Source organism: Hypanus sabinus, chromosome 6, assembly GCF_030144855.1.
Source record: "Hypanus sabinus isolate sHypSab1 chromosome 6, sHypSab1.hap1, whole genome shotgun sequence".
Taxonomy (NCBI): domain Eukaryota; kingdom Metazoa; phylum Chordata; class Chondrichthyes; order Myliobatiformes; family Dasyatidae; genus Hypanus; species Hypanus sabinus.
Genome location: NC_082711.1, coordinates 132,843,206 through 132,870,356, shown reverse-complemented (window position 1 = coordinate 132,870,356; position 27,151 = coordinate 132,843,206). Strand labels below are relative to the sequence as shown.

Here is a 27,151-nt window from a genome sequence, read left to right as displayed (position 1 = left end):
CCCTGCAGTGAATACTCCCAATAGAGTGATTGCTCCCTTCCTGTTTTGACTTCCACTTGCACTGACTCAATAGACAACCCCTCCATGATGTCCTTCCTTTCTGATTAACAGTGCCTTTCTTAAAATCTCCCTCCTTATCACTTCTGAAATATTTCAATCCTGGAAAATCCAGCAGCCATTCCTGCCCTCGTGACAGCCAAATCTCTGTGACGGTTACAACATCATAATTTGTGCTCTAAGTTCATCACCCTTGTTCTCTTTTTTGCAATTTTAACCCATCCAAGTGACAGTATTTATGATCTTTTCACTCCCTATCCTTCATCAGTCTACTGCACATTGCATCTATACCTTTACAATAATTTCTCCATCATCTAACCTAACACTCCCATTCGTATCAACCTAGTTTAAACCAACCCCAACAGCTCTAGCAAATCTGTCTAAAAGGACGTTGGTCCCTCTTGAGTTCAGGTGTAACCTGTCCCTTTTTCTACAGATCATACTTTCTCCAGAAGAGATTCCAAAGATCCACAAATCTGAAATCCTGCACCAACTCTTTAGCCATAAATTTGTCTGCAGTATCATCCTATTCTTACCCTCAGTGATGTGTGGCACAGGCATCGTCTAGAGATAACTACCCTTGAGGTCCTGTTTGTAGCTTCTTTCTTAACTCCCTGTATTCACTCTTTGGGACCTCATTCCTTTTCCTAGATGTCATTGGTAGGAATTTGTCCCACAATACTAGCTGCTTACCCTCCACCTGAAGAATGCTGTGGATGTTATCCAAGACACCCTTGACCCTGACACTTGGGAGGCAACATAATATCTGGAAGTCTTGTTCTTGTCCACTGAAACTCATGTCAATTCCCTTAATCCACGAATCCCTATCACTATCACACGTGTCTTCTCCATCCATTCCCTTCTGAGCCAGAGAGCCAAACTCAGTGCTGGAGACCTGGCAGCTGTGACTTTCCCCGTATGTTGTCCCCCATCAACAGAGTCCAAAGCAGTATACTTGTTCATGAGGGTAACAGTCACAAGGGTACACTGCACTGTGTGTGCTTATTCCACTTCTCTCTCCTGACAACCACCCAGTATTTGCATCCTGTAGCCTAAGTGTGACTGCTTCCCTGTTGCTATCTTGATCAGTTAGGAAAGGAGTGGAAAATGGATTTCAATAAAGATAAAACATAAGGTGATGCATTTTGGAAAGTGAAACCAATGTTTGAGTTATACTATAAATGATAGGTCACTATGGAGTGTAACAGAACAGAGAGCCTTAGGAGTACAAGTATGTAGGTTCATTAAAGTGATATCACAGGCAGATATCACAGATATCACAGGGTAATAAAAAAGGTGTTTATCACTCTGGCCTTCATCAGACAAAGCATTGAGTATAGGAGATGGGACAGTATGTTGCAGTTGTACAAATTGTTAGTGGGCTGCACTTGGAGTTGGTGTGTACACTTTTGGTCATCCTGCTTGAACTGGGATGAGTGCAGAAAAAATTACAAGGATGTTGCAAGGACTAGAGAATCTGAAAGCTGTGGTGTAATGTTTTCCATGGTGGTGAGCATATGGATTGAGCTACCACAGGAAGTAGGTGAGGCAGGTACAATAGTATCATTTAGGCAGCACTTGGATAGGTAGATGAAGGGGTGGAGCTTACAGGAATACAGGCTGAACAGAGGAAACTGTGACTAGTTGTTGTCAGTGTCAGCATGGACTGGTTGAGCCAGAAGACCATTATCCATGCTGTATTGTTCTATGACTCTACATGCAATAACAGATGTGCTTTAGGTTTCTTCAGATTTCCACTTGTATTGCTTGCATTGTATTCTAGAAACATAGAAAACCTACAGCACAATACAGGCCCTTCGGCCCACAAAGTTGTGCAAAACATGTCCCTACCTTAAAAATTACTAGGCTTACCCATAGCTCTCTATTTTTCTAAGCTCCATGTACCTATCCAAAACACTCCTAAAAGACACTACCGTATCCGCCTCCACCACCGTTGCCAGCAGCCCTTTCCATGCACTCACCACTCTCTGAGTGGATAAACTTACCCCTGACAACTACTCTGTACCTACTCCCCAGCACCTTAAACCTGTGTCCTCTTGTGACAACCATTTCACCTTGGGGAAAAAGCCTCTGACTATCTACACGATCAGTGCCTCTCATCATCTTATACACCTCTGTCAGGTCACCTCTCATCCTCCATCGCTCCAAAGAGAAAAGGCCGAGTTCACTCAACCTATTCTCATAAGGCTTGCTCCCCAGTCCAGACAACATCCTTGTAAATCTCCTCTGCACTCTTTCTATGGCTTCCACATCCTTTCTGTAGTGAGGTGACCAGAACTGAGCACAGTACTCCCAAGTGGGGTTTGACCAGGGTCCTATATAGCTGTAATGTTACCTCTTGGCTCCTAATTTCAATTCCATGATTGATGAAGGCCAATATGCCGCCTTAACCACAGCGTCAATCTGCACAGCAGCTTTGAGCGTCCTGTGGACTCGGACCCCAAGATCCCTCTGATCCTCCACACTGCCAAGAGTCTTACCATTAATACTAGGTTCTGCCATCATATTTGACCTACCAAAATGAACCAGTTCACACTTATCTGGGTTGAACTCCATCTGTCACTTCTCAGTCCAGTTTTGCATTCTATTACTGTCCCGCTGTAACCTCTGACAGCCCTCCACACTATACACAACACCCCCAACCTATGTGTCATCAGCAAACTTACTAACCCATCCCTCCACTTCCTCATCCAGGTCATTTATAAAAATCACGAAGAGTTAGGGTCCCAGAACAGATCCCTGAGGCACACCACTGGTCACTGATCTCCATGCAGAATATGACCCGTCTACAACCACTCTTTGCCTTCTGTGGACAAGCCAGTTCTGGATCCACAAAGCATTGTCCCCTTGGATCCCATGCCTCCTTACCTTCTCAATAAGCCTTGAATGGGATACCTTGTCAAGTGCCTTGCTGAAATCCATATACACTACATCTACTATTTTCCTTCATCAATGTGTTTAGTTGCATCCTCAAAAAACTCAAATCAGGCTCATAAGACAGGAACTGCCCTTGACAAAGCCATGCTGAATATTCCTAATCATATTATGCCTCTCCAAATGTTCATAAATCTTGCCTCTCAGGATCTTCTCCATCAACTTAACAATCACCGAGGTAAGACTCATTGGTCTGTAGTTTCCTGGGCTATCTCTATTCCCTTTCTTGAATAAAGGAACAACATCCGCAACCCTCCAATCCTCTGGAACCTCTCCCGTCCCCATTGGAGATGCAAAGATCATTGCCAGAGGCTCAGCAATCTCCTCCCTTGCCTCCCACAGTAGCCTGGGGTACATCTCATCCAGTCCCAGTGACTTATCCAACTCAATGCTTTTCAAAAGCTCCAGCACATCCTCTTTCTTAATATCTATATGCTCAAGCTTTTCAATCTGCTGCAAGTCATCACTACAATCACGAAGATCCTTTTCCATTGTGAATACTGAAGTAAAATATTCATTAAGTACCCTGCTATTTCCTTCAGTTCCATACACTCTTTCCCACTGTTGCACTGGATAGGTCCTATACTTTCATATCCTATCCTCTTGTTCTTCACATACTTGTAGAATGCCTTGGGGTTTTCCTTAATTCTGCCTGCCAAGGCCTTCTCATGACCCCTTCTGGCTCTCCTAATTTCCTAAGAAGCTTAAGCTCCTTCCTAGTAGCCTTATAATCTTTCAGATCTCTAACATTATCTAGCTCTCTGAACCTTTTGTAAGCTTTTCTTGACTAGATTTATTACAGCCTTTGTACACCACAGTTCCTGTACCCTACCATAACTTCCCTGTCTCATTGAAATGTACCTGTGCAGAACTCCACACAAATATCCCCTGAACATTTGCCACATTTCTTCTGTATTTTTCCCTAAGAACATTTGTTTCCAATTTAAGCTTTCAATCTCCTGCCTGATAGCCTCTTAATTCCCTTTAATCCAGTTAAACGCTTTTCTAACTTGTCTGTTCCTATCTCTCTCCAATGCTATTGTAAAGGAGATAGAATTATGATAGCTATCTCCAAAATCCTCTCCTACTGAGAGATCTGACACCTGAAAAGGTTCATTTCCCAATACCAGATCAAGTAGAGCCTCTCCTCTTGTAGGCTTATCTACATGTTTGTGTCAAGAAACCTTCCTGAACAAACCCCATCTAAACCCATTGCTCTTGGGAGATGCCAATCAATATTTAGGAAATTAAAATCTCCCATCCCGGCAACTGTTATTATTACACCTTTCCAGGATTCTGTTTCCCTATCTGCTCCTCAATATCCCTGTTACTATTGGGCGGCCTATATAAAAAAAAACATCCAGTAAAGTTATTGACCCCTTCCTATTTCTAACCTCTACCCATAGAGACTCCATAGACGATTTCTCCATGGCGTCCACCTTTTCTGCAGCCATGACACTATCTCTGATCAACAATGCCACGCCTCCACCTCTTTTGCCTCCCTCCCTATCCTTTCTCAAACATCTAGAACCTGGCACTTGAAATTACCATTCCTACCCCTAAGCCATCCAAGTCTCAGTAATGGCCACCACATCATAACTCCATGCTCTAACTACTGATCCACACTCCAAGCTCATCTTCTTTGTTCACAATAATCCTTGAGTTAAAATAGACACAGCTCAAGCCTTCGGTCTGAGTGCATCCCTTCTCTATCACCTGCCTATCCTCCCTCTCGCACTGTCTGCAAGCCTTCTCTATTCGTGAGCCAGCCTCCTCGTCCCCAGTCTCTTCAGTTTGGTTCCCACACCCCATCAATACTTGTTCAACTCTCCCCACTAGCCTTAGCAAACCTCCCCACCAGGAAATTGGTCCCCCTGGGATTCAAGTGCAACCCATCCTTCTTGTACAGGTCACACCTGCCCCAGAAAAGGTTCCAATGATCCAGAAATCTGAACCCCCTGCCCCCTGCTCTAATCCCTCAGCCACACATTTAACCTTCACCTCATTCTATTCCTGTACTCACTTTTGCTACCTTTGTGGTCCTGCTTCTCAACTTCCTTCCTAACTCCCCGAAGTCTTTTTTCAGGACCTTTTCCCTTTTCCTACCTATGTCATTGGTACCTATATGTGCCATGACCTCTGGTTGTTCTTCGTCCCACCGCAGGATATCTTGGACGCGATCTGAAACATCCTGGACTCCAGCACCTGGGAGACAAACTACCATCCGAGTTTATTTCCTGCATCCACAGAATCGCCTGTCTGACCCCCTAACTATAAAGTCCCCAATCACTACCGCCTTCCTCTTCTTTTCCCTACCCTTCTCAGCCTCAGAGGCACGGCCATTGTAACTTTCCCAGGTAGGCTCTAGGAGTACTTATTGTCAAGGGGTACAGCCCCGGGAGTACTCTCTAGTACCTGACTCTTCCCCTTCCCCCTCCTTGACTGTAACCCACTTGTCTGTCTTCCATGGCCCCAGTGTGACCACCTGCTTATAACTCCTTTCTATCACCTCCTCGCTCTCCCTGACCAGGTGAAGGTCATCGAGCTACATCTCCAGTTCCTTAACTCAGTCCCTTAGGAGTTGCAGCTCGACAGACCGGGTGCACGGGTGCAGATATGGCCATCTGGGAGGCTGGGAGACTTAAGGACCTCCCACATCTGACACCGAGCACAGAAAACTGGTCTCACACGCATAGTACTTCCTTTCCGCAATTTACACATTTAAACCCACCTCGCCTTGTCCCATTACTGCCTAAGCCCCTTGAGCCAACGCCTTATCATTCTGCTACCTCACACTCCACTGGCCCGCTGGATATGGCAGTCTTCTTTTTAAACTTTTCCCACTCTACTGGCTGACGTTATGCACCTGCGCAGTTTTGCCTCTTCTTTTACCCCATGTAGTAAAACTGCACTCCAGAAATCCTTAGCCATTTACCCACAGGCTTCTTGCTCTGAATTCTGGTTCATTGTGATTGCCAACTTGTGAAATACTATTATTAAACTAAGAATACCGGTGTCATTGCTAACAGTACTGATTGAGGAGATGAGCCACATAAAGGTTTACTCACCATACAGTATGTTCATTGTTACAGTGCAAAAGATTCATAGTTATAACCATTTATATAATGTCCCTGCCCAATGCAGCAAATACTAGAATAAATTCAAGACTAGTATGTTAGGAAGATATGCCCTTATTCGGAGTGAGTTTACTGCAGCAGATTATAATTCTGTCTGTTGTAATTGATGAATTGTGCACCCTTGATCTTTTTCTTTTGATGTATTTAACAGAGCCTATCCAGTCTCGTTGTGCTGTCCTACGTTATACAAAGCTTACTGATGCTCAGGTCCTTGCAAGACTGATGCAGGTGGTTGAGAAGGAGAATGTCCAATATACTGACGATGGATTAGAAGCCATCATTTTCACAGCACAAGGAGACATGAGACAGGTAAAATTGTTGTTGGGCCTGACACTAGAATGAGGGTAGTTTGTTAAATGTTGTATAGTGATATCAACTAGTATAGTAGGTGTGGTGCTTTACTAAAGTTAAAAAGTAATAACTGTCATTGTACATTTACAGTTGCAAGAAAATATTGGTGAACCCTTTGCAAATACCTAGTTTTATGCATTAAATATTCATAAAATGTGATCTGATCTTCATCTAAGTCACAATAATAGACAAGCACAATCTGCCTCAACTAACAACACAAAAATTGTATTTCTTGTCAACAATGAGTACAGCATTAAAACAATCCCAGCCTAGATTCAAAAGTATGTCAAGTTCTGGGGTAACGTCTTCTACAATGCTGAAGGAGGTGAAAAAGAACCCAAGGGTAAAAGCAAAAGATCTGCAGAAATCTGTAGAACTTGCTGAAATCTCTGCTTATGCGTCCAGTATAAGAAAAACACTGAACAAGAATGGTGTTCGTGGAAGGACACCATGGTGGAAACCACTGCTCCCCAAAAAAAAACACGTTGCTGCATGTGTCAAGTTTCCAAAAGACCACCTGGATGTTGCACAATGCTTCTGGGACAATGTTCTGTAGACAGATGAGACAAAAGTTGAACTTTTGGCAGAAATGCACACCATTATGTTTGGTGGAAAAAGGGCACTGCACATCAATGCCAAAACCTCATCGCAACGGTGAAGCATGGTGGAAGGAGCAGTTGGACAGCTTGCAATTGTTGAGAGATCAATAAATCAAAACTGAATCAAGCTATTTTACAGGAGAATGTCAGGGTAGTATTCCGTTGCTTGAAGTAATTGCTTTAGATATAAGCAGGTGTTGATAGGGTGGTAAATTATGCAAGTGTAACCACTTCTAGAACTGATAGTATAATTTATTTATGCTTGGCTTATTTTTAGTCCTCATCATTTCTTGACTTGGATTCTCAAGACAATGATCTGAAACACAAGCGTAAAACAACAACAGAATGGTTTAAAAAGAAAATTCCTGTTTTGGAATGGCCAAGTCAGAATCCAGACTTTAACCCAATTGAGATGCTGTGGCCTAACTTGAAGATGCAAGGTATCCCAGAAATATTGATGAACTGAAACAGTTTTATATGGAGGAATGATCTAAAATTCCTCCTCACTGATGTGCAAGTCTGATAACCAGTTACAGGAATCATTTGGTGGAGGTAATTGCTGCTAAAGGAGGTTCTACCAGTTAAGTTCAAGGGTTCACATATGTTTTTCCAGCGTGGACCATGAATAATTAAATAATGTTCAAAAAAGACATGAGAAGTACAATAGTTTGTGAGTTATTAGCTTAGGCAGATTGTGTTTATCTGTTACTGTGACTATTATCATGGTTAAGATGGTGCCAGTGTGCAACACTGCCTTGATCGTCATCTTCCATATAGCTTACAAAAATATCTTTTACTTCTATGTCTGTTTTTCATCTTGAACCTGATTCTGGGACTGTTAGAACCTGCGATTTACAGTTTAAAGATCATTTGAGTGATCCAGCGCTTTGTTGTGTCCAAGAAGGCTCCAAGAAGTATACGCATACTCGAACTGCCTCGATGTGAAGAAACTTTGAGACGGGACAAGTGATGTTTGATTCCATTTTACCGATTAAAGCATCGAAGAAGATTAAGACATCAATGCAAATACGGAAAGCAAGCAGAAATTTCAGTACCGACTGTCTGCCTTTTTTGATCATTGCCAGGGTGAGCAGTCTATCACTGTGTAGCTTGCTGTGGCAAGAGGATAGGCTTCTCTGCCTTGTGTGGTGTCCCTCTCTTTGATAAACATTAGTGATATCTTAGGATGGTATCATGGTTCTGCACTTGTTGGTTGATGTACTGTGGACTCTTTCAGACATGGTTTTTCAAAGGTACATTTGATGTCAGAGAAATGTATATAATATACATCCTGAAATGCTTTTCCTTTGCAATCATCCATGAAAACAGAGGAGTGCACCCAAAGAATGAACGACAGTTAAATGTTAGAACCCCAAAGTGCCCCCCCAGCTCCCCTCCCTCCTGCGCGTAAGTGGTAGCAAGCAACAATCTCTCCCCCCCTCCCCCACTGGCAAAAAAAAGCATTGGCACCCACCACCGAGCACTCAAGTGTGAGCAAGGCAACAGCAAAGTGAGCAAAGACAAACTGGCAATACTCCAAAGACTACATTGTTCACCTAGCATTCAACATACCACAGACTCTCTCTCTCCCTAGGAAGGGAAAAAGAGGTGTCTTCATTTCACAGCGAGAGGAGCGACATAACAAACAACTTGCTGGTTTACGATGTTAAAAGTCTGTGTTGTTGCTTTTTCGGAGCTCTGTGGCCAAAGAGCTCGGGTCTCTGGGTATGTAGTCTTAGATCTCCCATCTCCCACCACACACGGATCTGCTTGGTCACTGACCTCCGATTTCTTCCCCCCCCCCCCCCCCCACCTCGTCTCCAGAGCCATGAAAACTTGGTCCTCCAAAGGCGGGCGGAACTCTTAGGCCGAGCCCTTGGTGTGCTGAACAACAGCCAGCTATGAAACCCCAAGAACAGGTCCCATTCCCGCAAAGATCTATAGTCAGCGTGTAACTCCAAGTCAGGGTCTTCAAAAGAACCCTGGAAGAGAGAAATAAAGATATTAAAGATGGAAGTAGAGCTCTTTCCGAAGATGCAAGCCGTTAGGGGCCATTAACCCTCCTAAGCTCTGCTTCCTGTGTTATATTATGTTTTCTTTTTATCGCCTGTTCCTTTTCCGTTTTATTGTGTGAAGGGAGGGTGTTTGCAGGTTGATGTTCTTAGTTTTTTGTGTGGGAGAGGGTTTTTTTTGGGGGTCGATTTTCCTGTTCCATTTTGTGTTGGGTTAGGTTGATGATCAGGATGCCATACTTTTTTGTGCGGAAAGGCTGGGTTTTTTCTCTCTGAACGACCTTTCATGCTCTTTCTTTGTTTCATGGCTATCTGAAGAAGACAAGTTTCAGAGTTGTAAATGGATACATGCTTTGATAATAAATGAACCTTTGAACATTTGATTTAGATGAAGATCGGACCACATTTTATGAGTGGTTAGTGCAGAAAAGCAGATAATTGCAAAGGGTTCACAAACTTTTTCTTGCAACTGTACCTTTCAATGTAGTAAAATACCCCAATTTGCTTCATAGGAGCATTAACAAACAGAATTTGATATGAAGCCACTGAAGAGATTAGGATGGTTGACAAATTTTGATTTGGGCGGTGTATTTTTGAAGTATTTGACAAGGACATAAGTTGGGGCAGAATTTAATTCAAATTGTACAGTACCTATGAAATGCATTAACCTCCCCCCCCCCCCCCCAAGAAGTTTCCAACAATGAATCATGGTGGATTTAATTTGGCTTTTTTTATACTGATTAGTGGAAAAAGATTCTGTTGTGTCAAACTGAAATCAGATCTCTACAAAGTGATCTAAATTACAAATATAAAAAACAAAATCATTGATTGCATAAGTTTTCACCGCGTTCAAGTCAGTATTTAGTAGTTGCACCTTTGGCAGTAATTACAATCTTGAGTCTATGTGGATAGGTTGCCAGCTTTGGACATCTGAACACTGCAATTTTTCCCCATTCTTCTTTACAAAACTGCTCGAGCTCTGTCAGATTGCGTGGGGATTGTGAGTGACCAGCCCTTTCCAAGTCCAGCTTCACATTCTCAATTGGATTGGGGTCTGGACTCTGACTTGGCCACTACAGGACATTAATTTTGTTTTAAAGCCAAAGCTACGAAAGAATGGCTTAATGCTTAAGGCCACTGTCTTGCTGGGAAACAGATCTTCTCCCAAGTCACAGTTCTCTTGCAGATTGCGTCAGGTTTTCCTCCCTGTATTTTGTTGCATTCGTTTTACCCTCTACCTTCACAAGCCTTCCAGAGCCTGCTGCAGTGAAGCATCCCCACAGCACGATGCAGCCAACACCATGCTTCACGGTAGGGGTGGTGTGTTTTTGATTACATAGCATTTAGTCTGATGCCCAAAAAGCTTAATTTTGGTTTCATCAGACTATAGAACCTTCTTCCGGCTGACTTCAGTCTCCCACATATCTTCTGGCAAATTCAAGCAGACATTTCATGTGAGTTTTTTTCAACAGTGGCGTTCTCTTTGCCACTCTCCCATGAAGCTGCAGCTGGTGTAGCACCAGGGCAACAGTTGTATGCGCAGTCTCTCCCATCTCAGCCACTGAAGCTTGTAACTCCGCCAAAGTTGTCATAGGTCTCTTGGTGACCTTCTCACTCCCCCTCTTGTATGGTCGCTCAGTTTTTTGAGGACAACCTGCTTTAGGCAGATTTACATTGTGCTGTATTCTTTCCATTTCTTAATGATTGACTTAACTGTACTCCAAGTGATTTTTATTTATTTTTTACTTACTTTATTTTTTTACTATTTTTACTACATTTTTTACTACAACCAATTGAAACATCTTGACTGCATATGTGATCTCTATTTAACTAATTATGTGACTTATAAAACCATTGGCTGCACCAGTGATAATTTGGTGTGTTATATTAAAGGGGGTGAATCCTTGTGCAAACAATTATTTTATATCTGTAATTAATTTAAATCACTTTGTAGACATCTGTTTTCACTTTGACATGAAAATCTTTTTCTGTTGATCCTTGTCAAAAAAACCCAAATTAATCCACTGTGTTACAATATAACATGAAAGCTTCCAAAGGGGGTGAGTACTTTTTATAGGAACTGTACATCAAAGAAGGTTCTTTTTGACAAGTATGGTGTAAGCACTCTGTAGCTCTCTGCTTAGAATTAGTCTCTGCTTATAGCTGGTGACACCTCATCAGACTGGGAGTTTCAGGCACTATGTTCTATTGGTTTTATTAAGGAATGAAGAGATTCATTCTCAGATTCTGATGCAATGTGATTAGCCTTTTATTGCATTGCAGTTCTGTGCTTTCAACTTTTGTGATGGGATGCTGCTGTTTAACCATGTAATGTTCATATTTGCAACTTGAAATGGTTAATAATAAACGGATTTGAACCAATATTCTAGAATTTTGTCTGTCTAGATTTCCTTCGCATTAAAAGTAGAGTAAGATTTGAATGTTTCCAAGCTCTTTTTGAACACAAATTCTGATGTATATATTCTGAATTATGCATATTTTAGTTATTGTTTTTCAACTTTTGGCATGTAGATTAACTTATTTTCAAATCTTACCAGGCTCTGAACAACTTGCAATCAACACATTCAGGATTTGATTTTGTGAACAGTGACAATGTTTTCAAGGTAAGTGCATTGTTGTGGAAGGAAAACATTGAATTTGTGGAGCATTTTTCACATTCTCTGAACTTGCATTTGAATGTATGCATATGAATAAATTAGGTGTCTCCTCTGCCATTTCATAAAATTGTGGCATATTTGTCTCTCCCCACAGTGACCCATTATTACCATATTATTTCTAATTTGTCAAATAATTTTCAGTCCATGCCAATGTATTACACATAATTCTACATGCTTTAATAATACCTACCAACCTGTAATCTGGGACCTCATCAAAAACCTCCTGAATATCAGACATATCACATCCAGAGATGAAATCTTTTCCACACTCAATATTTAAAACTCTTAAGGAGCTTACATATTTTGATTGTTTTCTCGCTAACCTCTGAATACTAAACATTAACAGGATGCAAGCCTAGCCTGCCCAATCTTACCACATAAGATATTAGAACATTAGAATGTTTTTGACAAGAACAGGCCATTCAGCCCAACAAAGCTTGCTTTTTATTATGGTGTGTTGGGGGGATTGCGTTCAAGAGCCACAAGATAACTTTGCAGGTCTATAAAACTCTGGTTAGACTACACTTGCGGTACAGGTGTTCCCCGTTTTTTGAACGTTCGCTTTATGACAGCTCGCTGTTATAAAAGACCTACGTTAGTACCTGTTTTCGCTAACCAAAGAGGATTTTCGCTTTTACGAGAAAAAGGCACCCGCTTTATACCTGTGTTAACTCCGAGAAAGACTACCATGACCATGAAGCCTTGTGTGGGCAGTTGTTCGTGCATGCAAGTACGTGCCGATTTTTTTATTTTCTCCAAATCGATTTTGGCTTGCTGTCTTCCCGACTTTGATAAGTAAAACTACACCGTACATACAATATTTCTACTTTATATAGAGTGTATACTTATTATATCATTCCTGCTTTTACTATATGTTAGTGTTATTTTAGGTTTTATGTGTTATTTGGTATGAGTTGGTAGGTTTTTTTTGGGTCTGAGAACGCTCAAAAATTTTTCCCATATAAATTACTGGTAATTGCTTCCTCGCTTTACGACATTTCTGTTTACAAACGGTTTCATAGGAACACTCTACCTTCGGATAGTGGGGGAAACCTGTACTGTGTTCAGTTCTGGTCACTTCATGATCGGAAGGTTGAGGAAGCTTTAGAGAGTGCAAAGAAGATTTACCAGGATACTGCTGGATTAAGGAACATGTAATATGAGAGGTTGAGCGAGCTGGGGATTTTCTATTTTGAATGAAGAGGATTTGAAGTGCCTTGATAGAAATGTGACTTGATAGATGATAAGAGGCATAGAGTAGACACCGAACACCTTTTTTCCTGGGGTGGAAATATATAATATGAGAGAGCATAGTTTTAAGGTGATGGGAGGAAAGTATTGGGGATGTCAGAGGTAGGATTGTTCACACAGTAGTGAGTGCCAGGGGTGATGGTAAAGGCAAATACATTAGGGAGATATTAAGAGACTCTTTAATAAGCACATGAATGTGAAAGAGAAATGGAGGTCTATGTGAGAGGGAAGCTTTAGGTTGATTTTACATTCTCAATACCTCACTGGTGTTTAGGGCAGCAATGAAAGTCTTCCATCTCTGTTGGTCCTTGGCCACCTTAGTCTCCTGCATTTCCTCCACCCTTCAGGGGTCCAGTAAAGTGCTATCTTGATGGAGTTAGATTGATCTTGGAGTAGGTTAAAAGGTTGGCACAACATTTAGGGCCAAAGGGCCTATATTGTGCTGTACTATTCTATATTAATCCAAAAGGGCTAGATTTTCATCCATTAGTATTGTACAATGTAGAGCCAAGGTAATACTCTTTCTAGAAATAATTGGCTCTCAAGGGCTGTTTAATAACTTGACATAAAGCTAGGTTGCAATATAAATATATTTTCACCTTTATTTTAAGTAACACTTAAAAAAAAATAGATTTATTATGTTGTATCTAGTGCTATCAGGGAATGTTGAAAACCACTACAATGTTTACACACAATTGTCAGCCATATGCAGACCAATTGACTTGCATGATTTGCAAAGCTATTGATTGAGTTTTTGGTTTTACTTATTATTGAAATCAAGTAAAATTCAAACAATGACCTTGGTAAATCCCTAGGTTGAAGAGTTAATAGCTATTTTACAAAAACAAGATGTTATACTTTTTTTGTTCTCTCTTCAACTACGCTGCTTTTTTAATAGGTGTGTGATGAACCTCATCCTCTCCTGGTGAAAGAGATGATTCAGCACTGTGTTAATGCAAATATTGATGAGGCATACAAGGTTGGTTGTTCAGAGGGTCATTTGCCAAATTTAATCATCTTTCGGTCTGTCTCAATATAAGCTTTTCTGTTTTCCCTAAGCATTTATAGGACACTACATCATGAAGAAGTGTAAAGATATATAAGGAATTAATGTGTCATGTGTAAGTGTTTCATTTCTACATTTATTTGTATCATTGCCAAATTCCCTCCTAGTCTCATGTTATTCTGCTTATTCAAGTTACAGTGGATTCTGGTTAATTGGGACACATCAGGACCTGTATATTTTGGTCCAATTAAGAGGCTGTCCAAATTACACTGTTTCATGGAAATAGTTAAAAACGTATTTTAAAAAAAAGACAAACTGAATAACAAATTGTGTATTTAGATTAAATACAGAACAAAGTGGAACACAATCAATACTACTATAAAGCTATACTAGTTCTTGATACTATTGATGGAGGAATTCATCGACATTGCTCTCTTTTGTTACATTTACATTTTCATTCATTTCATTGTGTCATTTTCACTCCTGGCTATTTCTGGCATCTCCAAGCCTGAATGCCTGAAACTACAGAGCAAAACAGTTCTGAATTGTTTTGCTGCTTATTCTCGCCGACAATCTGACAAAAATCACTGCTTTTTGGAGACAAATATATCCATCTGGTGATATTTAAAAACTGTCCGCTTGAAGTATGGTGTAGTGTTTAATGGCCACGAAAGTGCATGCGGCTGACGTTTGTTAAAAACTATTCCAGTCCCAATTAAGTGGGTTAGTGTCTAAAATGAACAAAAGGAATTCTGCCTATTTTCTCAATTAGTTTTTGTTATTTAAGAATTGTCCCAAATAAGCGGCTGCCCCAATTAACCAATGGTCTAATTAACTAGAATCTAATGTATTTCTAATAGACTGAACAAAAAAATCTTCACAAGGAACAGCCATCTCTTACGCCCTTCCTTACATGCATAAAATATCATGGCGACCTTAGAGAATTTCCTCTGAAGCATTGTGATAATTAACTCACCCTCAATTTCTCTGCCATTTACTGCCATTGTTTAATCCATATGAGACTCGTTTCTTTCCTTTTCAAATCACTGTTTTCTGTGTACTACCCTCTCTAATCTGTTACTTGTTTAAAAGTTTCCACAATACTGTCACTTCACCTCTTCTATATTATTCCCTCATTTGCACATTAGCTAGCTAGCATTTTATTTTGTTTCTTAGTTAGCTGCCCATGAAATTGAAGTTTTATCCCCTGTGATTCTTGGCATTTAACAATGGAGTGTAAGATGCGTGGGATCAATTTTGGTTGTATGTTAATTTAAACTTAAATTAGAACTTATTTCTGCTTCTAAGTCTTATTTGTTTTCCTGTCGTGGGATGGCTGTGTACATATGCTATACTGTATCTGCTCTGTGATATGCTGTGCTGCTTTGTAAAATAAGAATAAATAATAATAAAAATATCAATAATAAAACAACAATGGAGTGTGCCATCAGCCTTTCCTCATAATCCCTTTCTACATTGTTTATTATAGGTTGTGGCTCATCTCTGGAAATTGGGTTATTCACCTGAGGACATCATTGGTAACATCTTCAGAGTCTGTAAGACTTTCCAAATGCAGGAGTACCTGAAACTGGAATTTATAAAGGTAAGAAGTGTTGAAGTATATGCAATTGAAGTTTCTTTAAGTACAAACTTGAGCAAATCTCTCTAACGGTGATCTTTAATTACTCAAGTGTAGTTTTCCCCTGGGTTCGGGATTTGACTGCACACCAAAACTTGAACACACAGCAGTATGTTGTCGAATGTGTTGGGCACTGTGTTGGATTAGTGGCAGTGATATTGCCAGACTATTTATCCAGAGGTCTAGATTAGGAATCCAAGGTTCTCAGTTCAAATCCCATCATGGTAGTTGTGGAATTAATATGCCAAACTCCTGAATTCACCAGTTTGCTTCAGGAAAGTTGATTTACCACCTTTACCCAGTCTGTTCTTCATGTACCCTCCAAAATGGCCAGTAATCTGCTCAGCAACACAGAAAATGCTGGAGGAACTCAGCGAGCCAGGCAGCATCTATGGAAAAGAGTACAGCTGACGTTTTGGGCTGAGACTCTGGCAGGACTGGAGGAAAGGCAAACTGAGGAGTAGACTTAAAAGGTGGAGGGAGGGGAAAGAGAGAGAACCACAAGGTTATAGGTGAAAACTGAAGGGGGAGAGGTGAAGTAAAGAGCTGGGAAGTTGATAGAGCTGGAAGGAGATACGGGGCTGGAGAAGGAGGTGGACGGAAAGCTATGGAAGAAGAAAAAGAGGGGGAGGGAGCACCAGAGGGAGGCGATGGACAGGCAAAGAGATGAGCTGAGAAAGGGAAAAGGGGATGAGAAATGGTGGGGGATATAGGGCTGGCATTACTGGAAGCAGTCAGGTTGGAGGCTACCCAGATGGAATATAAGGTGGTGTTCTTCCAACCTAAGTGTCCTCATCCCTCTCTCAGCTTACCTCCTTGCCTGCCTATCGCCTTCCTCTGGAGCTCCTCCCCTCTTCTTCCTTGGCCTTTTGTTCTGCTCTATCAGATTCTTCCATTCTCCAGCCCTGTATCTCTTTCACCAATCAACTTCCCAGCTCTTTACTTTATCCCTCCCCCTCCCGGTTTCACCTGTCATCTTGTGATTCTCTCTTCCCTCCTCCCACCTTTTAAATCTACTCCTCAGTTTGCTCCCTCCAGACCTGCCAAGGGGTCTCGGCCCGAAACATCAACTGTACTCTTTTCCATAGATGCTGCCTGGCCTGCTAAGTTCCTCCAGCATTTTGTGTGTTTTGCTTGGATTTCCAGCATCTGCAAATTTTCTCTTGTTTGTGACAGAAATCTGCTCAGTTTAAGGTTGGGAATGGTTCAGGAAGAACGAGAAATCTCCACACAGACGCCATCCCTAGTCCGGATTGAACTCAGTTCTCTGGCACTGTACTAACTGTGCCGATTTGCCACACTTTTAATATTAGATATTTGTATCAGCTGTGATCCTTCACATGTCTGAGTGAACTCAAGGTTCAGCAAAAATGTTAGAAGTTATTTCACCCAGCAATATTCATAAAAACCTTTGCTAGTTCCCTTTTAATTGACGCAGTCATTCTGTATACTTGTTCTTGGCCTTGACTTTTTTATACTATTTGTTTTACTAACGTGTATTCTTTTTTCCTTCTGCCCAATTTGCATTGATTCTCCTTTAAATTTTATTTTTAAACCACTTAATTTTATCTATGAATTCTCAGTATTTAGCATAATATATCTAAACCATGATTGAATCTTTCCTGACTTCAACATTTTCTGATTAATTGCCAATATCTTTATCACAATATCCTGAACAATCATTCTTCTCATATCCATAAAATTAATCTGATTTTAGCATGCACTTAGTTTGATTAAAATCACTTTTACCCTGTGAATTTTGCTTGCTTGCATATTTTGCCTTTGTGCCCAGAATTACTCCCAGTTTTTTTGTTCAGTAACCTGTGCTGCAACCTTCTGCTGACAGTATGTTTCTGCTTGTAGTCTGAGCATCAGCTGCATTAAACTGAGTTGTTCTCTTGATGAAGTAATGGTCAGTTTTCTTTCGAGATTTGATCAACAGCCTTCCACGTGCTAGCACAACTGATTACCACAATGAAACTTCGGGGTTTTCCATTTAAAAAAAAATTTGCTGAGGAATGGTGTTGACCTTTTAAGATCATTAAAAGTGATCGTTTTTTTTGCTAAATAAAGCCATTTTATGTAACAGCTAGTGTATCCACATTCAATTGGTGGAATCAAAAACTTTTAGAAACATAGTAAAACTACAGTACAATACAGACCCTTCAGCCCACAAAGCTGTCCCGAACATGTCCTTACCTTAAAACTACCTAGGCTTTACCCATAGCCCTCTGTTTATCTAAGTTCAATGCACCTATCCAGGAGTCTCTTAAAAGACCCTATTGTTTCCGCCTCCACCGCCAAAAGCCTATTGCATGCACTCACCACTCTCTGCGAGGGGGAGAAAATAACTTACCCGACATCTCCTCTGTACCTACTTCCAAGCACCTTAAAGTTAGGCATCTCGTGCTCGGCATTTCAGCCTTTGGTAAAAGCCTCTGACTATCCACATAATCAATGCCTCTCATTATCTTGTACATCTCTATCAGGTCACCTTTCATCCTCCATCGCTCCAAGGAGAAAAGGCTGAGTTCACTCAAACTATTCTCATAAGGTGTGCTCCCCTATCCAGGCAACATCCTTGTAAACCTCCTCTGCACCCTTTTCATGGTTTCCACAACCTTCCTATAGTGAGGCAACCAGAACTGAGCACAGTACTCCAAGTGGGGTCTGACCAGGGTCTTATATAGCTGCAACATTACCTCTTGGCTCTTAAACTCAGTCCCACGATTGATGAAGGCCAATGCACTGTATGCCTTCCTAACCACAGAGTCAACCTGTGTAGCAGCTTTCATCTAAACTTTTTGGGATGCTTGTTTGTATGTAGGTCAACTTGTTAATAAATTGAATATCAAGAAGTAAATTTGTATACTGAAATAAACTACGCTAATTTAACGAGCTTTCTGAGTGAGATGGGTCTAGTTTTGTGGTAGGCCTGATTTTTTTTTAGCATTTTTGTAATTGTTTTATAGATTATCAAAGGTTCAATTTAATGTCGGAGAAATGTATACAATATACATCCTGAAATGCTTTTTCTTCGCGAAACATCCACAAAAACAGAGGTGCCCCAAAGAATGAACGACAGCTAAACATGAGAACCCCAAAGCTCCCCCCCTGCACATAAGCGGCGGTGAGCAACAATCCCCCCTCTCCCCCCGCAGCCCCCACCAGCAAAACAAAAAGCACATTATGATTCCTTAGTTGTGTGTGATTATAATAAGATTGAAATTCTAGCATGCTTTCTGATCTAAGACAACAGTTCCTGGTTAAATCATTGGAAATTTAGGCTGTTGTAGTTGTAGGAAGATGGTTCTTTCATCTGAGAGCCAATCTTATTAGAACCATAAGGAACAATAAGGCAAGTTGAGGCTAGAGTTTACTTGTTTGGAAGTGACATTGAGCAGATCATGAAGCAAACCCTCAAACTCAGTGCTGTACCACATGTTTGGTCCTGTGAGAAGCAAGTAGAAATCAGGGGAGAAGATTGAGCAATGATGCTATTATAACATGATCTTTGCTCAAAGAGACCTATGTTTAGACTCTTCTGGAAAAACAAGTTGAATGTTTTCTCCCTAATGAGATGAGACACGATTGCTCAGGGCTACATCTGGTTTGAATCGAATATAAGCTAGTCAGTATTTAGTACAGATTTACAGAAAAGGCAACTCAAGTGGAAATGTAAGAGAAGTGTGGTCCTTTTATTATTGGGCTTAATTTTGTAGTCAGATTTGTATTTTTTGCATCTTGCCATTTCTTCAAAAGCACTTGTAGTATTTTCAGGTGTTGCAAGTGCTTTAAGATGGTCTGAGATTTTAAAATATTGTGTAATTTGAAGACTCGAGACTGCAGTTGCTGGGATTTGGAGTTAAAACTAACTGTTGGGGAGTTTGGCAGGTCAGGCAGCAGATGTGGTGGGAGATGGACAGTTGACATTTTGAGTCACAACCCTGTATCAGTTCTGAGAATGTCGAAGCCAGTTTAAAGAAGTGAGGCTGGACCTGGTTAAATGATAGGTAGAGGAAGGTGGGCAGGGGTGGAAGGGCAGATGGAGCTGAGTGGGGAGGGAGGGGAGGAGATCGTGACAGAGTTGATGGGTGCAGGCAACAAAGGGCTGCAGATGGAAGATGAAGAGTGGGACCAGATAAGGGAGGGAAGGTGGGCAGCTGGGAACAGTGCGGGGTGGATTTAAAACACCAAATAGAATATGTAGTATAATAGGCAAGTAGAGGGGAAAGAAACTGGGTAACAGTGGACTGGGGTGGGGGGAGTAGTTTTGAGAAGGTGGGTGGTGTGCAAGGATCTGAGTTGATCAGTGAGAGAGAGATAGGGACAGAGAGAGAGCAATTACCTGAAACTGATGTTCTCTGTGTTCACGCCGTCAGTTTGCAGACCACCCACCCAAGTGGAATGTGAGATGCTGTTCCCCTTATTTGCATTTGGCCTCACCCGGGCAGTGAAAGAGGCTGAAGACCAATGATGTTAATGAGGAGGCAAATTGACATGGCTAGCAACCTGGAGCTCCAGATGTCCATTGTGGACAGAGTGTAGATATTTTGCAAAGCTTGGTCTCACTGATGTAACGGATGCCACTTCAAGAGCACCGTATGCAGTGGATGAGGTTGGAGAAAATGAATGTGAATCTCTGCCTACCTTGGAAGGGCTGTATGGATGGTGGTGAGGAAGGAGGTGTAGGGGCATGTGTTGCATCTCCTACAATTGCAGGAAAAGTCGTGAGGACAGAGGGATGGTGGGGAGAGACAAATGAACCAGCTTGGTTTGAATGAAAAGCAGTAGTGGGTCATATTGCATCTGGTAGAAATGGCAAAGAATAATGAGTAACATACAGAAGCTGGTGGGGTGGAAGATGAGGAACAAGGGATTTTTATCTCTGTTCTGTTTGGGAGAGTTGGAATAGGAGCAAATGCAGATAAAAGGAAGGCATTTTAGATATTCTGGAATGGAGAGCCTGAACTTGAGAGCAGATGTGGCAAAGGTGACATTACGCAAGATAGGGTGGGAGAAAGCATGGTCTAAGTGGCAGTGGGAGTTAGTGGATTTATAGTAAATATCCTTGGAGAGTCCACCTCCTGAGATGGAGACAAGAAAATCTAGAGAGTGGAGGGAGGTGTCAGAAATACTAAGTGAACTTGAGGGTGTGGATGGTGGGAGGTGGGAAGATGGTAGCAAATTTGATATAGTTGACCAGTTCCACGTGGGTTGAACTGTCTTTTCTTTATAGCTCATATTATGACTGACCTAAGAATTCTTTGGCATATCTTTCATCTTTTAATGACAAACCCTTTCATTTCCTTAGTAGATAATAGTGCATAGTAGAAAAATGCTGTTGAGGTTTGCTACAATAAACTATAAAAGCCTAATTAAGGAAAAATTTGGAATCAAAATGACAAGAGGTTGCCCTTTATGACTAAAATTCAACTAACCAGCATTTATTTTAAAAAAAAACTAATTTTCTTCTTCCTGCAGGAGATTGGGTATACCCACATGAGGATTGCAGAAGGAGTGAATTCCTTGTTGCAAATGGCTGGATTACTTGCTCGACTTTGTCAGAAGACTGCAGCTCCACCTGCAAGCTGATCCATGAGTAATAAACTTCAGGCTGTGATGTTTATAGAAGCTTGTAAATTAATTGAGTGGCATTAGATACGTACGAGCACTCTTCCTGTATTCTTGGATTCTATGTGTGCAGCTTTATTTGGAACTTTAAAAAAAATTCATGTAATAAATGTAACAATCTTGATATTTACCAAATCAGTATAGTTGAGTTGATGATGGACAAATATTTTTGTTTTACAATTTCATACCACAGTATTGCCTAGTGATCATTTTAGCAACATTTTTGAAGATCTGTACTTGAGGCATTGCTAGATAGATACTTTATTGATCCCAAAAGAAGTTACAGTGTTACAGTAGAATTACAAGTGCACAGACATACAAATATTAGAAGAGAAGTAAGAAAGAATAAAATATAATTTACCTCAAATAGTCTAACAGCAGGGAGTCATCACTTCCCCGGCTATAGGTTGACTCATTAGAAAGTATAATGACTGAGGATAAGAATAACCTCATAGTGCTCTTTGGAGCAGCACAGTTGTCTTTGTCCATTTACTAAAAGTGCTGCTCTGTTCAGCCAAGGCAGCTTGCAGGAGGTGAGCAACATTGTCAAGAATTGCCAGGATTTTCCTTGGGGTCCTTTGTTCTGCAGTGGTCTCCGGTGTGTCCAGTTTGACTCCTGTAACAGAGCCAGCCTTTCTAATCAGTTTATTGAGCCTGTTGGCATCACCTGTGTTGATCCATTGCCCCAGCACACCACCACATAGAAGATTGTACTGGCAACAACGTACTGGTGAAGGTGAGGCCTGTATAGTCGACTCGGGCCCTCCTTGTACGCAGCCTCTGTGTTGGTGCTCCACTTAAGTCTGTCATCCAGGTGCACCTCAAGGTACTTGTAGGTCCTCTCCGCATCCACCACCTGGCCATCAGTAGTAACAGGGAGTAGTGCAGACTTAATCTTCCTAAGGTCCACCATCTCCTTGTCTTACTGGTGTTGAACTGCAAATGATTCAGCTTACAGCATTTGACACAGTCCTTCACCAGGGCCTTGTCTTCCTCCTCCCGTCCTCCCTTTATACACATAACTATTGCTGAGTTATCAAAGAATTTCTGCAGATGGCATGACTCAGTGTAATATCTCAAGTCTGAGATACAGGGTAAATAAGAAGGAAGCCAATACACTCAGCCCCATGTCTGACACACAGCTGTGAAGCCACACGAACAAACTGTGGTCTGCCAGTCAGGTAGTCTGTTATCCAGGATACAATGGAAGTGCCAACCTGCATTGAATGTTCCCCCAGTAATGAGGGCTGTATGGTATTGAAGGCATTTGAGAAATCAATAAACGTGATCCTCACAGTGCTGTCCTCCTTATCTAAATGGGAGTAGCTTTGTTCAGCAGGTAGATGACAGCATCATCGATTCCAATGTGCTCCTGCTAAGCAAACTGCCAGGAGTCAGATGCACCAGGACCAGCCTCTCTAGGTCTTCATGATGTGTGAGGTCAGGCTCACTGGACGGTAGTCATTCAATTCTCTAGGTTGGCCCATCTTGGGTACTGGGACCACATGTGATGTTTTCCACACAGTCGAGACCCTTTCCAGGGTGAGACTCAGATTGAAAATGGGCTGGAGAACTTCACACAGCTGCTCAGCACGCTCCTTCAGGACCTTGGGGTTCACCCCATCCAGTCCCAATGCTTTGTTGTATCTAAGTTTCCTCAGAGCCCTTTCCACCTGCTCAGTGGTGAAGGTGAGTCCATGATGACTTGGTTGAAAATGGGGCCTGGGGAGGTGAAGATCAGGACATTAGTTGGTATATGGAGGTGTAGATGATAGATGCAGGGTAAGGAAGGGATGTAGACCGTGGTAGCCTATGTTGTTCATCTACATGTTGAACTGGTGGAAGGGGAAGCATTGGTGCTGGGGGTCGGGGATGTGAACAGGAGGGCATTTGTCAAACCTACTGAAGTATTGGTTTAACTCATCAGCCCATTCACGGCTGTATCCCAAGCCTCTACAGATAGACTGATTGAAGCCAGTGATCCTCTTCATGTCTCTCCACACCTCCTGTGTGCTACTCTGCCCAAGCTTGTTCCCCAGTTCTCTCCTGTATTCCTCTTTAGCCACCTTGATCTTCTCCTTTAGCTGTAGTTTGCAATATAGAACATTTTAACTGCAGTCTTGCATTTGATAGGACCTACATTTGTGGGTTAAGGCAGTGTGTTAGTTTTAAAGATCATGTGAACCTTAGTAGTCATGCTGCAGTTTGTAGATGTGCTCAGGTTAGCACGACTTCCAAGTCAACATCAGCTCGTTCACCAAAGCATACAATAGGATGGGCTTGGTGGTCAATCTGTAAGACAATTGAGCAATATCAATCTGCCCCTGCTGTGCCAAACTGCCCTCTGATGCCAAAGGTTCATGATAAGATCATAGAAAGCAATCACCACCCCATATCCCAAGGGACACTTCCCAGTAAAAGCAGCTATTGATGATGAGATTCCCCACTGCCTTCAACGTGCCTGCACAGGAGTGGATTAATGAGAGAAAGAACATCTTAAAGTCAAATCTCAAAGCTGGCAAGAAACCCAAGGATGACCAAACAACAATGATCCTTGCCCTCCTCTAAATGCTTTTCAGAATCAGTATCAAGTTTATAATCAGAGACATACACAGTTGCAAGAAAAAGTTTGTGGACACTTTGTATTTACCTGGTTTTCTGCATTAATTACTCATAAAATGTAGTCTGATCTTCGTCTAAGTCACACAAATAGACAAACGCAATCTGCCTAAACTAATAACATACAAACAATTGTACTTTTCATGTCTTTATTGAACACATTGTTTAATCATTTTCAATCCAGGCTGGAAAAAGTATATGAACCCTTGTATTTAATAACTAGTGGAACCTTTTTAGCGGCAATAACCTCCACCAAACGTTTCCTGCAGTGACTGATCATACTTGCATAATGGCGAGGAGGAATTTTAGATTAACCTTCTATCCAAAACTGTTCCAGTTCATCAATATTTCTAGGAGACCTTGCATGAACAGCCCTGTTCAGGTCATGACACAGCATTTCAATTGGGTTAAGGTCTGGACTCTGACTAGGCCATTCCAAATCAGATATCTTTTTAAACCAAACAACACACACAAAATGCTGGTGGAACTCAGCAGGCCAGGCAGCATCTACAAGGAGAAGCACTGTTGACATTTCGGGCCGAGACCCTTGGTCAGGACTAACTGAAAGGAAAGATAGTAAGAGATTTGAAAGTAGTGGGGGAGGAGGAAATGTGAAATGATAGGAGAAGACCGGAGGGGGTGGGATGAAGCTAAGAGCTGGAAAGGTGAATGGCGAAAGTGATACAGAGCTGGAGAAGGGAAAGGATCATGGGATGGGAGGCCTCTGGAGAAAGAAGTGGGGGAGCAGCAGAGGGAGATGGAGAACAGGCAGAGTGATGGACAGAGAGAGAGAGAAAAACAACTAAATATGTCAGGGATGGGGTAAGAAGGGGAGGAGGGGCATTAACGGAAGTTAGAGAAGTCAGTGTTCATGCCATCAGGTTGGAGGCTACCCAGCCAGTATATAAGGTGTTGTTCCTCCAACCTGAGTGTGGCTTCATCTTGACAGTAGAGGAGGCCATGCATAGACATATCAGAATGGGAATGGGACATGGAATTAAAACAAAGGGGCTTCCCTTCTTCCACCATCAACTCTGCACTCAAACACATCTCTCCCATTTCCCGCACATCTGTCCTCACCCCATCCACCCGCCACCCAACTCGGGATAGGGTTCCCCTTGTCCTCACCTACCACCCCACCAGCCTCCAGGTCCAAAGTATAATTCTCCGTAACTTTCGCCATCTCCAACGAGATCCCACTACCAAGCACATCTTTCCCTCCCCCCCACTTTCTGCTTTCCACAGGGATCGCTCCCTACGCGGCTCCCTTGTCCACTCATCCCCCTCATCCCTTCCCACTGATCTCCCTCCTGGCACTTATCCTTGTAAGCAGAAGAAGTGCTACACCTGGCCTTACACTTCCTTCCTCACCACTATTCAGGGCCCCAGACAGCCCTTCCAGGTGAGGCGACACTTCACCTGTGAGTCGGCTGGTGTGGTATACTGCGTCCGGTGCTCTCCGTGTGGCCTTTTATATATTGGTGAGACCCGATGCAGACTGGGAGACCATTTCGCTGAACACCTACGCTCGGTCTGCCAGACAAAGCAGGATCTCCCAGTGGCCACACATTTTAATTCCATGTCCCATTCCCATTCTGATATGTCTATCCATGGCCTCCTCTACTGTCAAAATGAATCCAAACTCGGGTTGGAGGAACAACACCTTATATACCGGCTGGGTAGCCTCCAACCTGATGGCATGAACATGCTCCTCCTCCCCTTCTTATGCCATCCCTGACATATTTAGTTGTTGCCTGTTCTCCATCTTCCTCTGGTGCTTCCCCCTTCCCCTTTCTTTCTTCCGAGGCCTCCCGTCCCATGATCCCTTCCCTTCTCCAGCTCTGTATCACATTCGCCAATTTCCAGCTCTTAACTCTTAGCTCCCATCCCCTCCGGTCTTCTATCATTTTGCATTTCCCCCTCCCCCAACTACTTTCAAATCTCTTACTATCTTTTCTTTCAGTTGGTCCTGACGAAGGGTCTCGGCCTGAAACGTTGACAGTGTTTCTCCTTATAGATGCTGCCTGGCCGGCTGTGTTCCACCAGCATTTTGTGTGTATTGTTTGAATCTCCAGCATCTGCAGATTTCCACGTGTTTAATCTTTTTAAACCATATAGATTTACTCCTGTGTTTCATATCATTGTCTTGTTGCATCATCCAACTTCTATTAAGCTTCAGGTAATGGACCACTACCCTGGCATTCTCCTGTAAGATGTCTTGATACAATTTTGAATTCAGTGTCCCCCTCAATGGTTGCAAGCTGTCCAGGCCCTGAGGCAGCAAAGCAGCCTCAAACCATGATGCTCATTCCACCATTCCTCACAGTTGGGATGACATTTTAGTACTGGTGTGCAATGCCCTTTTATCTCCAAACATAGCAGTGTGCATTTCTGCTAGAAAGTTCAACTTTTGTCTCATCTGTCCACAGAACATTGTCCCAGAAACATTGTGGAACATCCAGGTGGTCTTTTGGAAACTTGAGATTTACAACAATGTGTTTTAGAGAGCAGTGGTTTCCTTCGTAGTGCCCTATGAATACCATTCTGGAATTCTTGTTTAATGTTTTTCATGTAGTGGACTCTTGAACAGAGACTTTAGCAAGTTCTAGAGATTTCTGAAGGTCTTTTGTACCTCTTTCAACTTTGCACATTGTGCTCTTGGTGTGGTCTTTGCAGGACAATAGGGACAGTAGCAACAGCATTGAATTTCCTCCATTTGTAAACAATGTCTCTTACTGAGGACTGATGATCACTCGGGTCTTTTTTGTAGAAATGTTTTTGTAGTCTCTTTCAGCTTTATGCATCTTAAGGCTACATCCACACTAGACTGGATAACTTTGAAAACGCGGTTTCGCGTAAAAACGATAGGCGTCCACACTATGTGCTTTTAAAAATATCTCCGTCCACATTGAAACGGAGATTTCAGCAAATCTACTGCACATGCGCAGAACACATCTACTGAAAACAAGCAACATGTTTGGTGTCGAATCTTGCTGTGAAAGTGCGCGTTTGTATAGTTACAGACTAGAAAAACTTAAAACGACGGACAGCTGTTGGCTCTCACACAGGAGGACTTAGGAATAAAAAGAAAACAAATACTGGAGCGTATGGAGGCAACCGACTGGGAGTTCACGGGCAGTATAAACTGGCTGACGACAAACATTGAAAATCTGACTAACTCTGTTGCATTAATAAAGCCCCTTGTTAAATGTG

At 42.0% G+C, this 27,151-nt stretch overlaps 1 protein-coding gene across 1 annotated transcript in view; it reads left to right on the top strand.

Moving 5' to 3' along the window:
• rfc2 (replication factor C (activator 1) 2) overlaps positions 1 to 22,740 on the top strand; it is a 62,635-nt gene extending 39,895 nt beyond the window's left edge. The window contains exons 7-11 of the mRNA XM_059972967.1: positions 6,301 to 6,458; positions 11,670 to 11,735; positions 13,939 to 14,019; positions 15,536 to 15,649; positions 21,170 to 22,740. Coding sequence (XP_059828950.1) covers positions 6,301 to 6,458; positions 11,670 to 11,735; positions 13,939 to 14,019; positions 15,536 to 15,649; positions 21,170 to 21,280 — 530 coding nt within the window. The 3' untranslated portion in view covers positions 21,281 to 22,740. The remainder of the gene's footprint in view (positions 1 to 6,300; positions 6,459 to 11,669; positions 11,736 to 13,938; positions 14,020 to 15,535; positions 15,650 to 21,169) is intronic.
• The last annotated feature ends 4,411 nt before the right edge of the window (positions 22,741 to 27,151 follow it).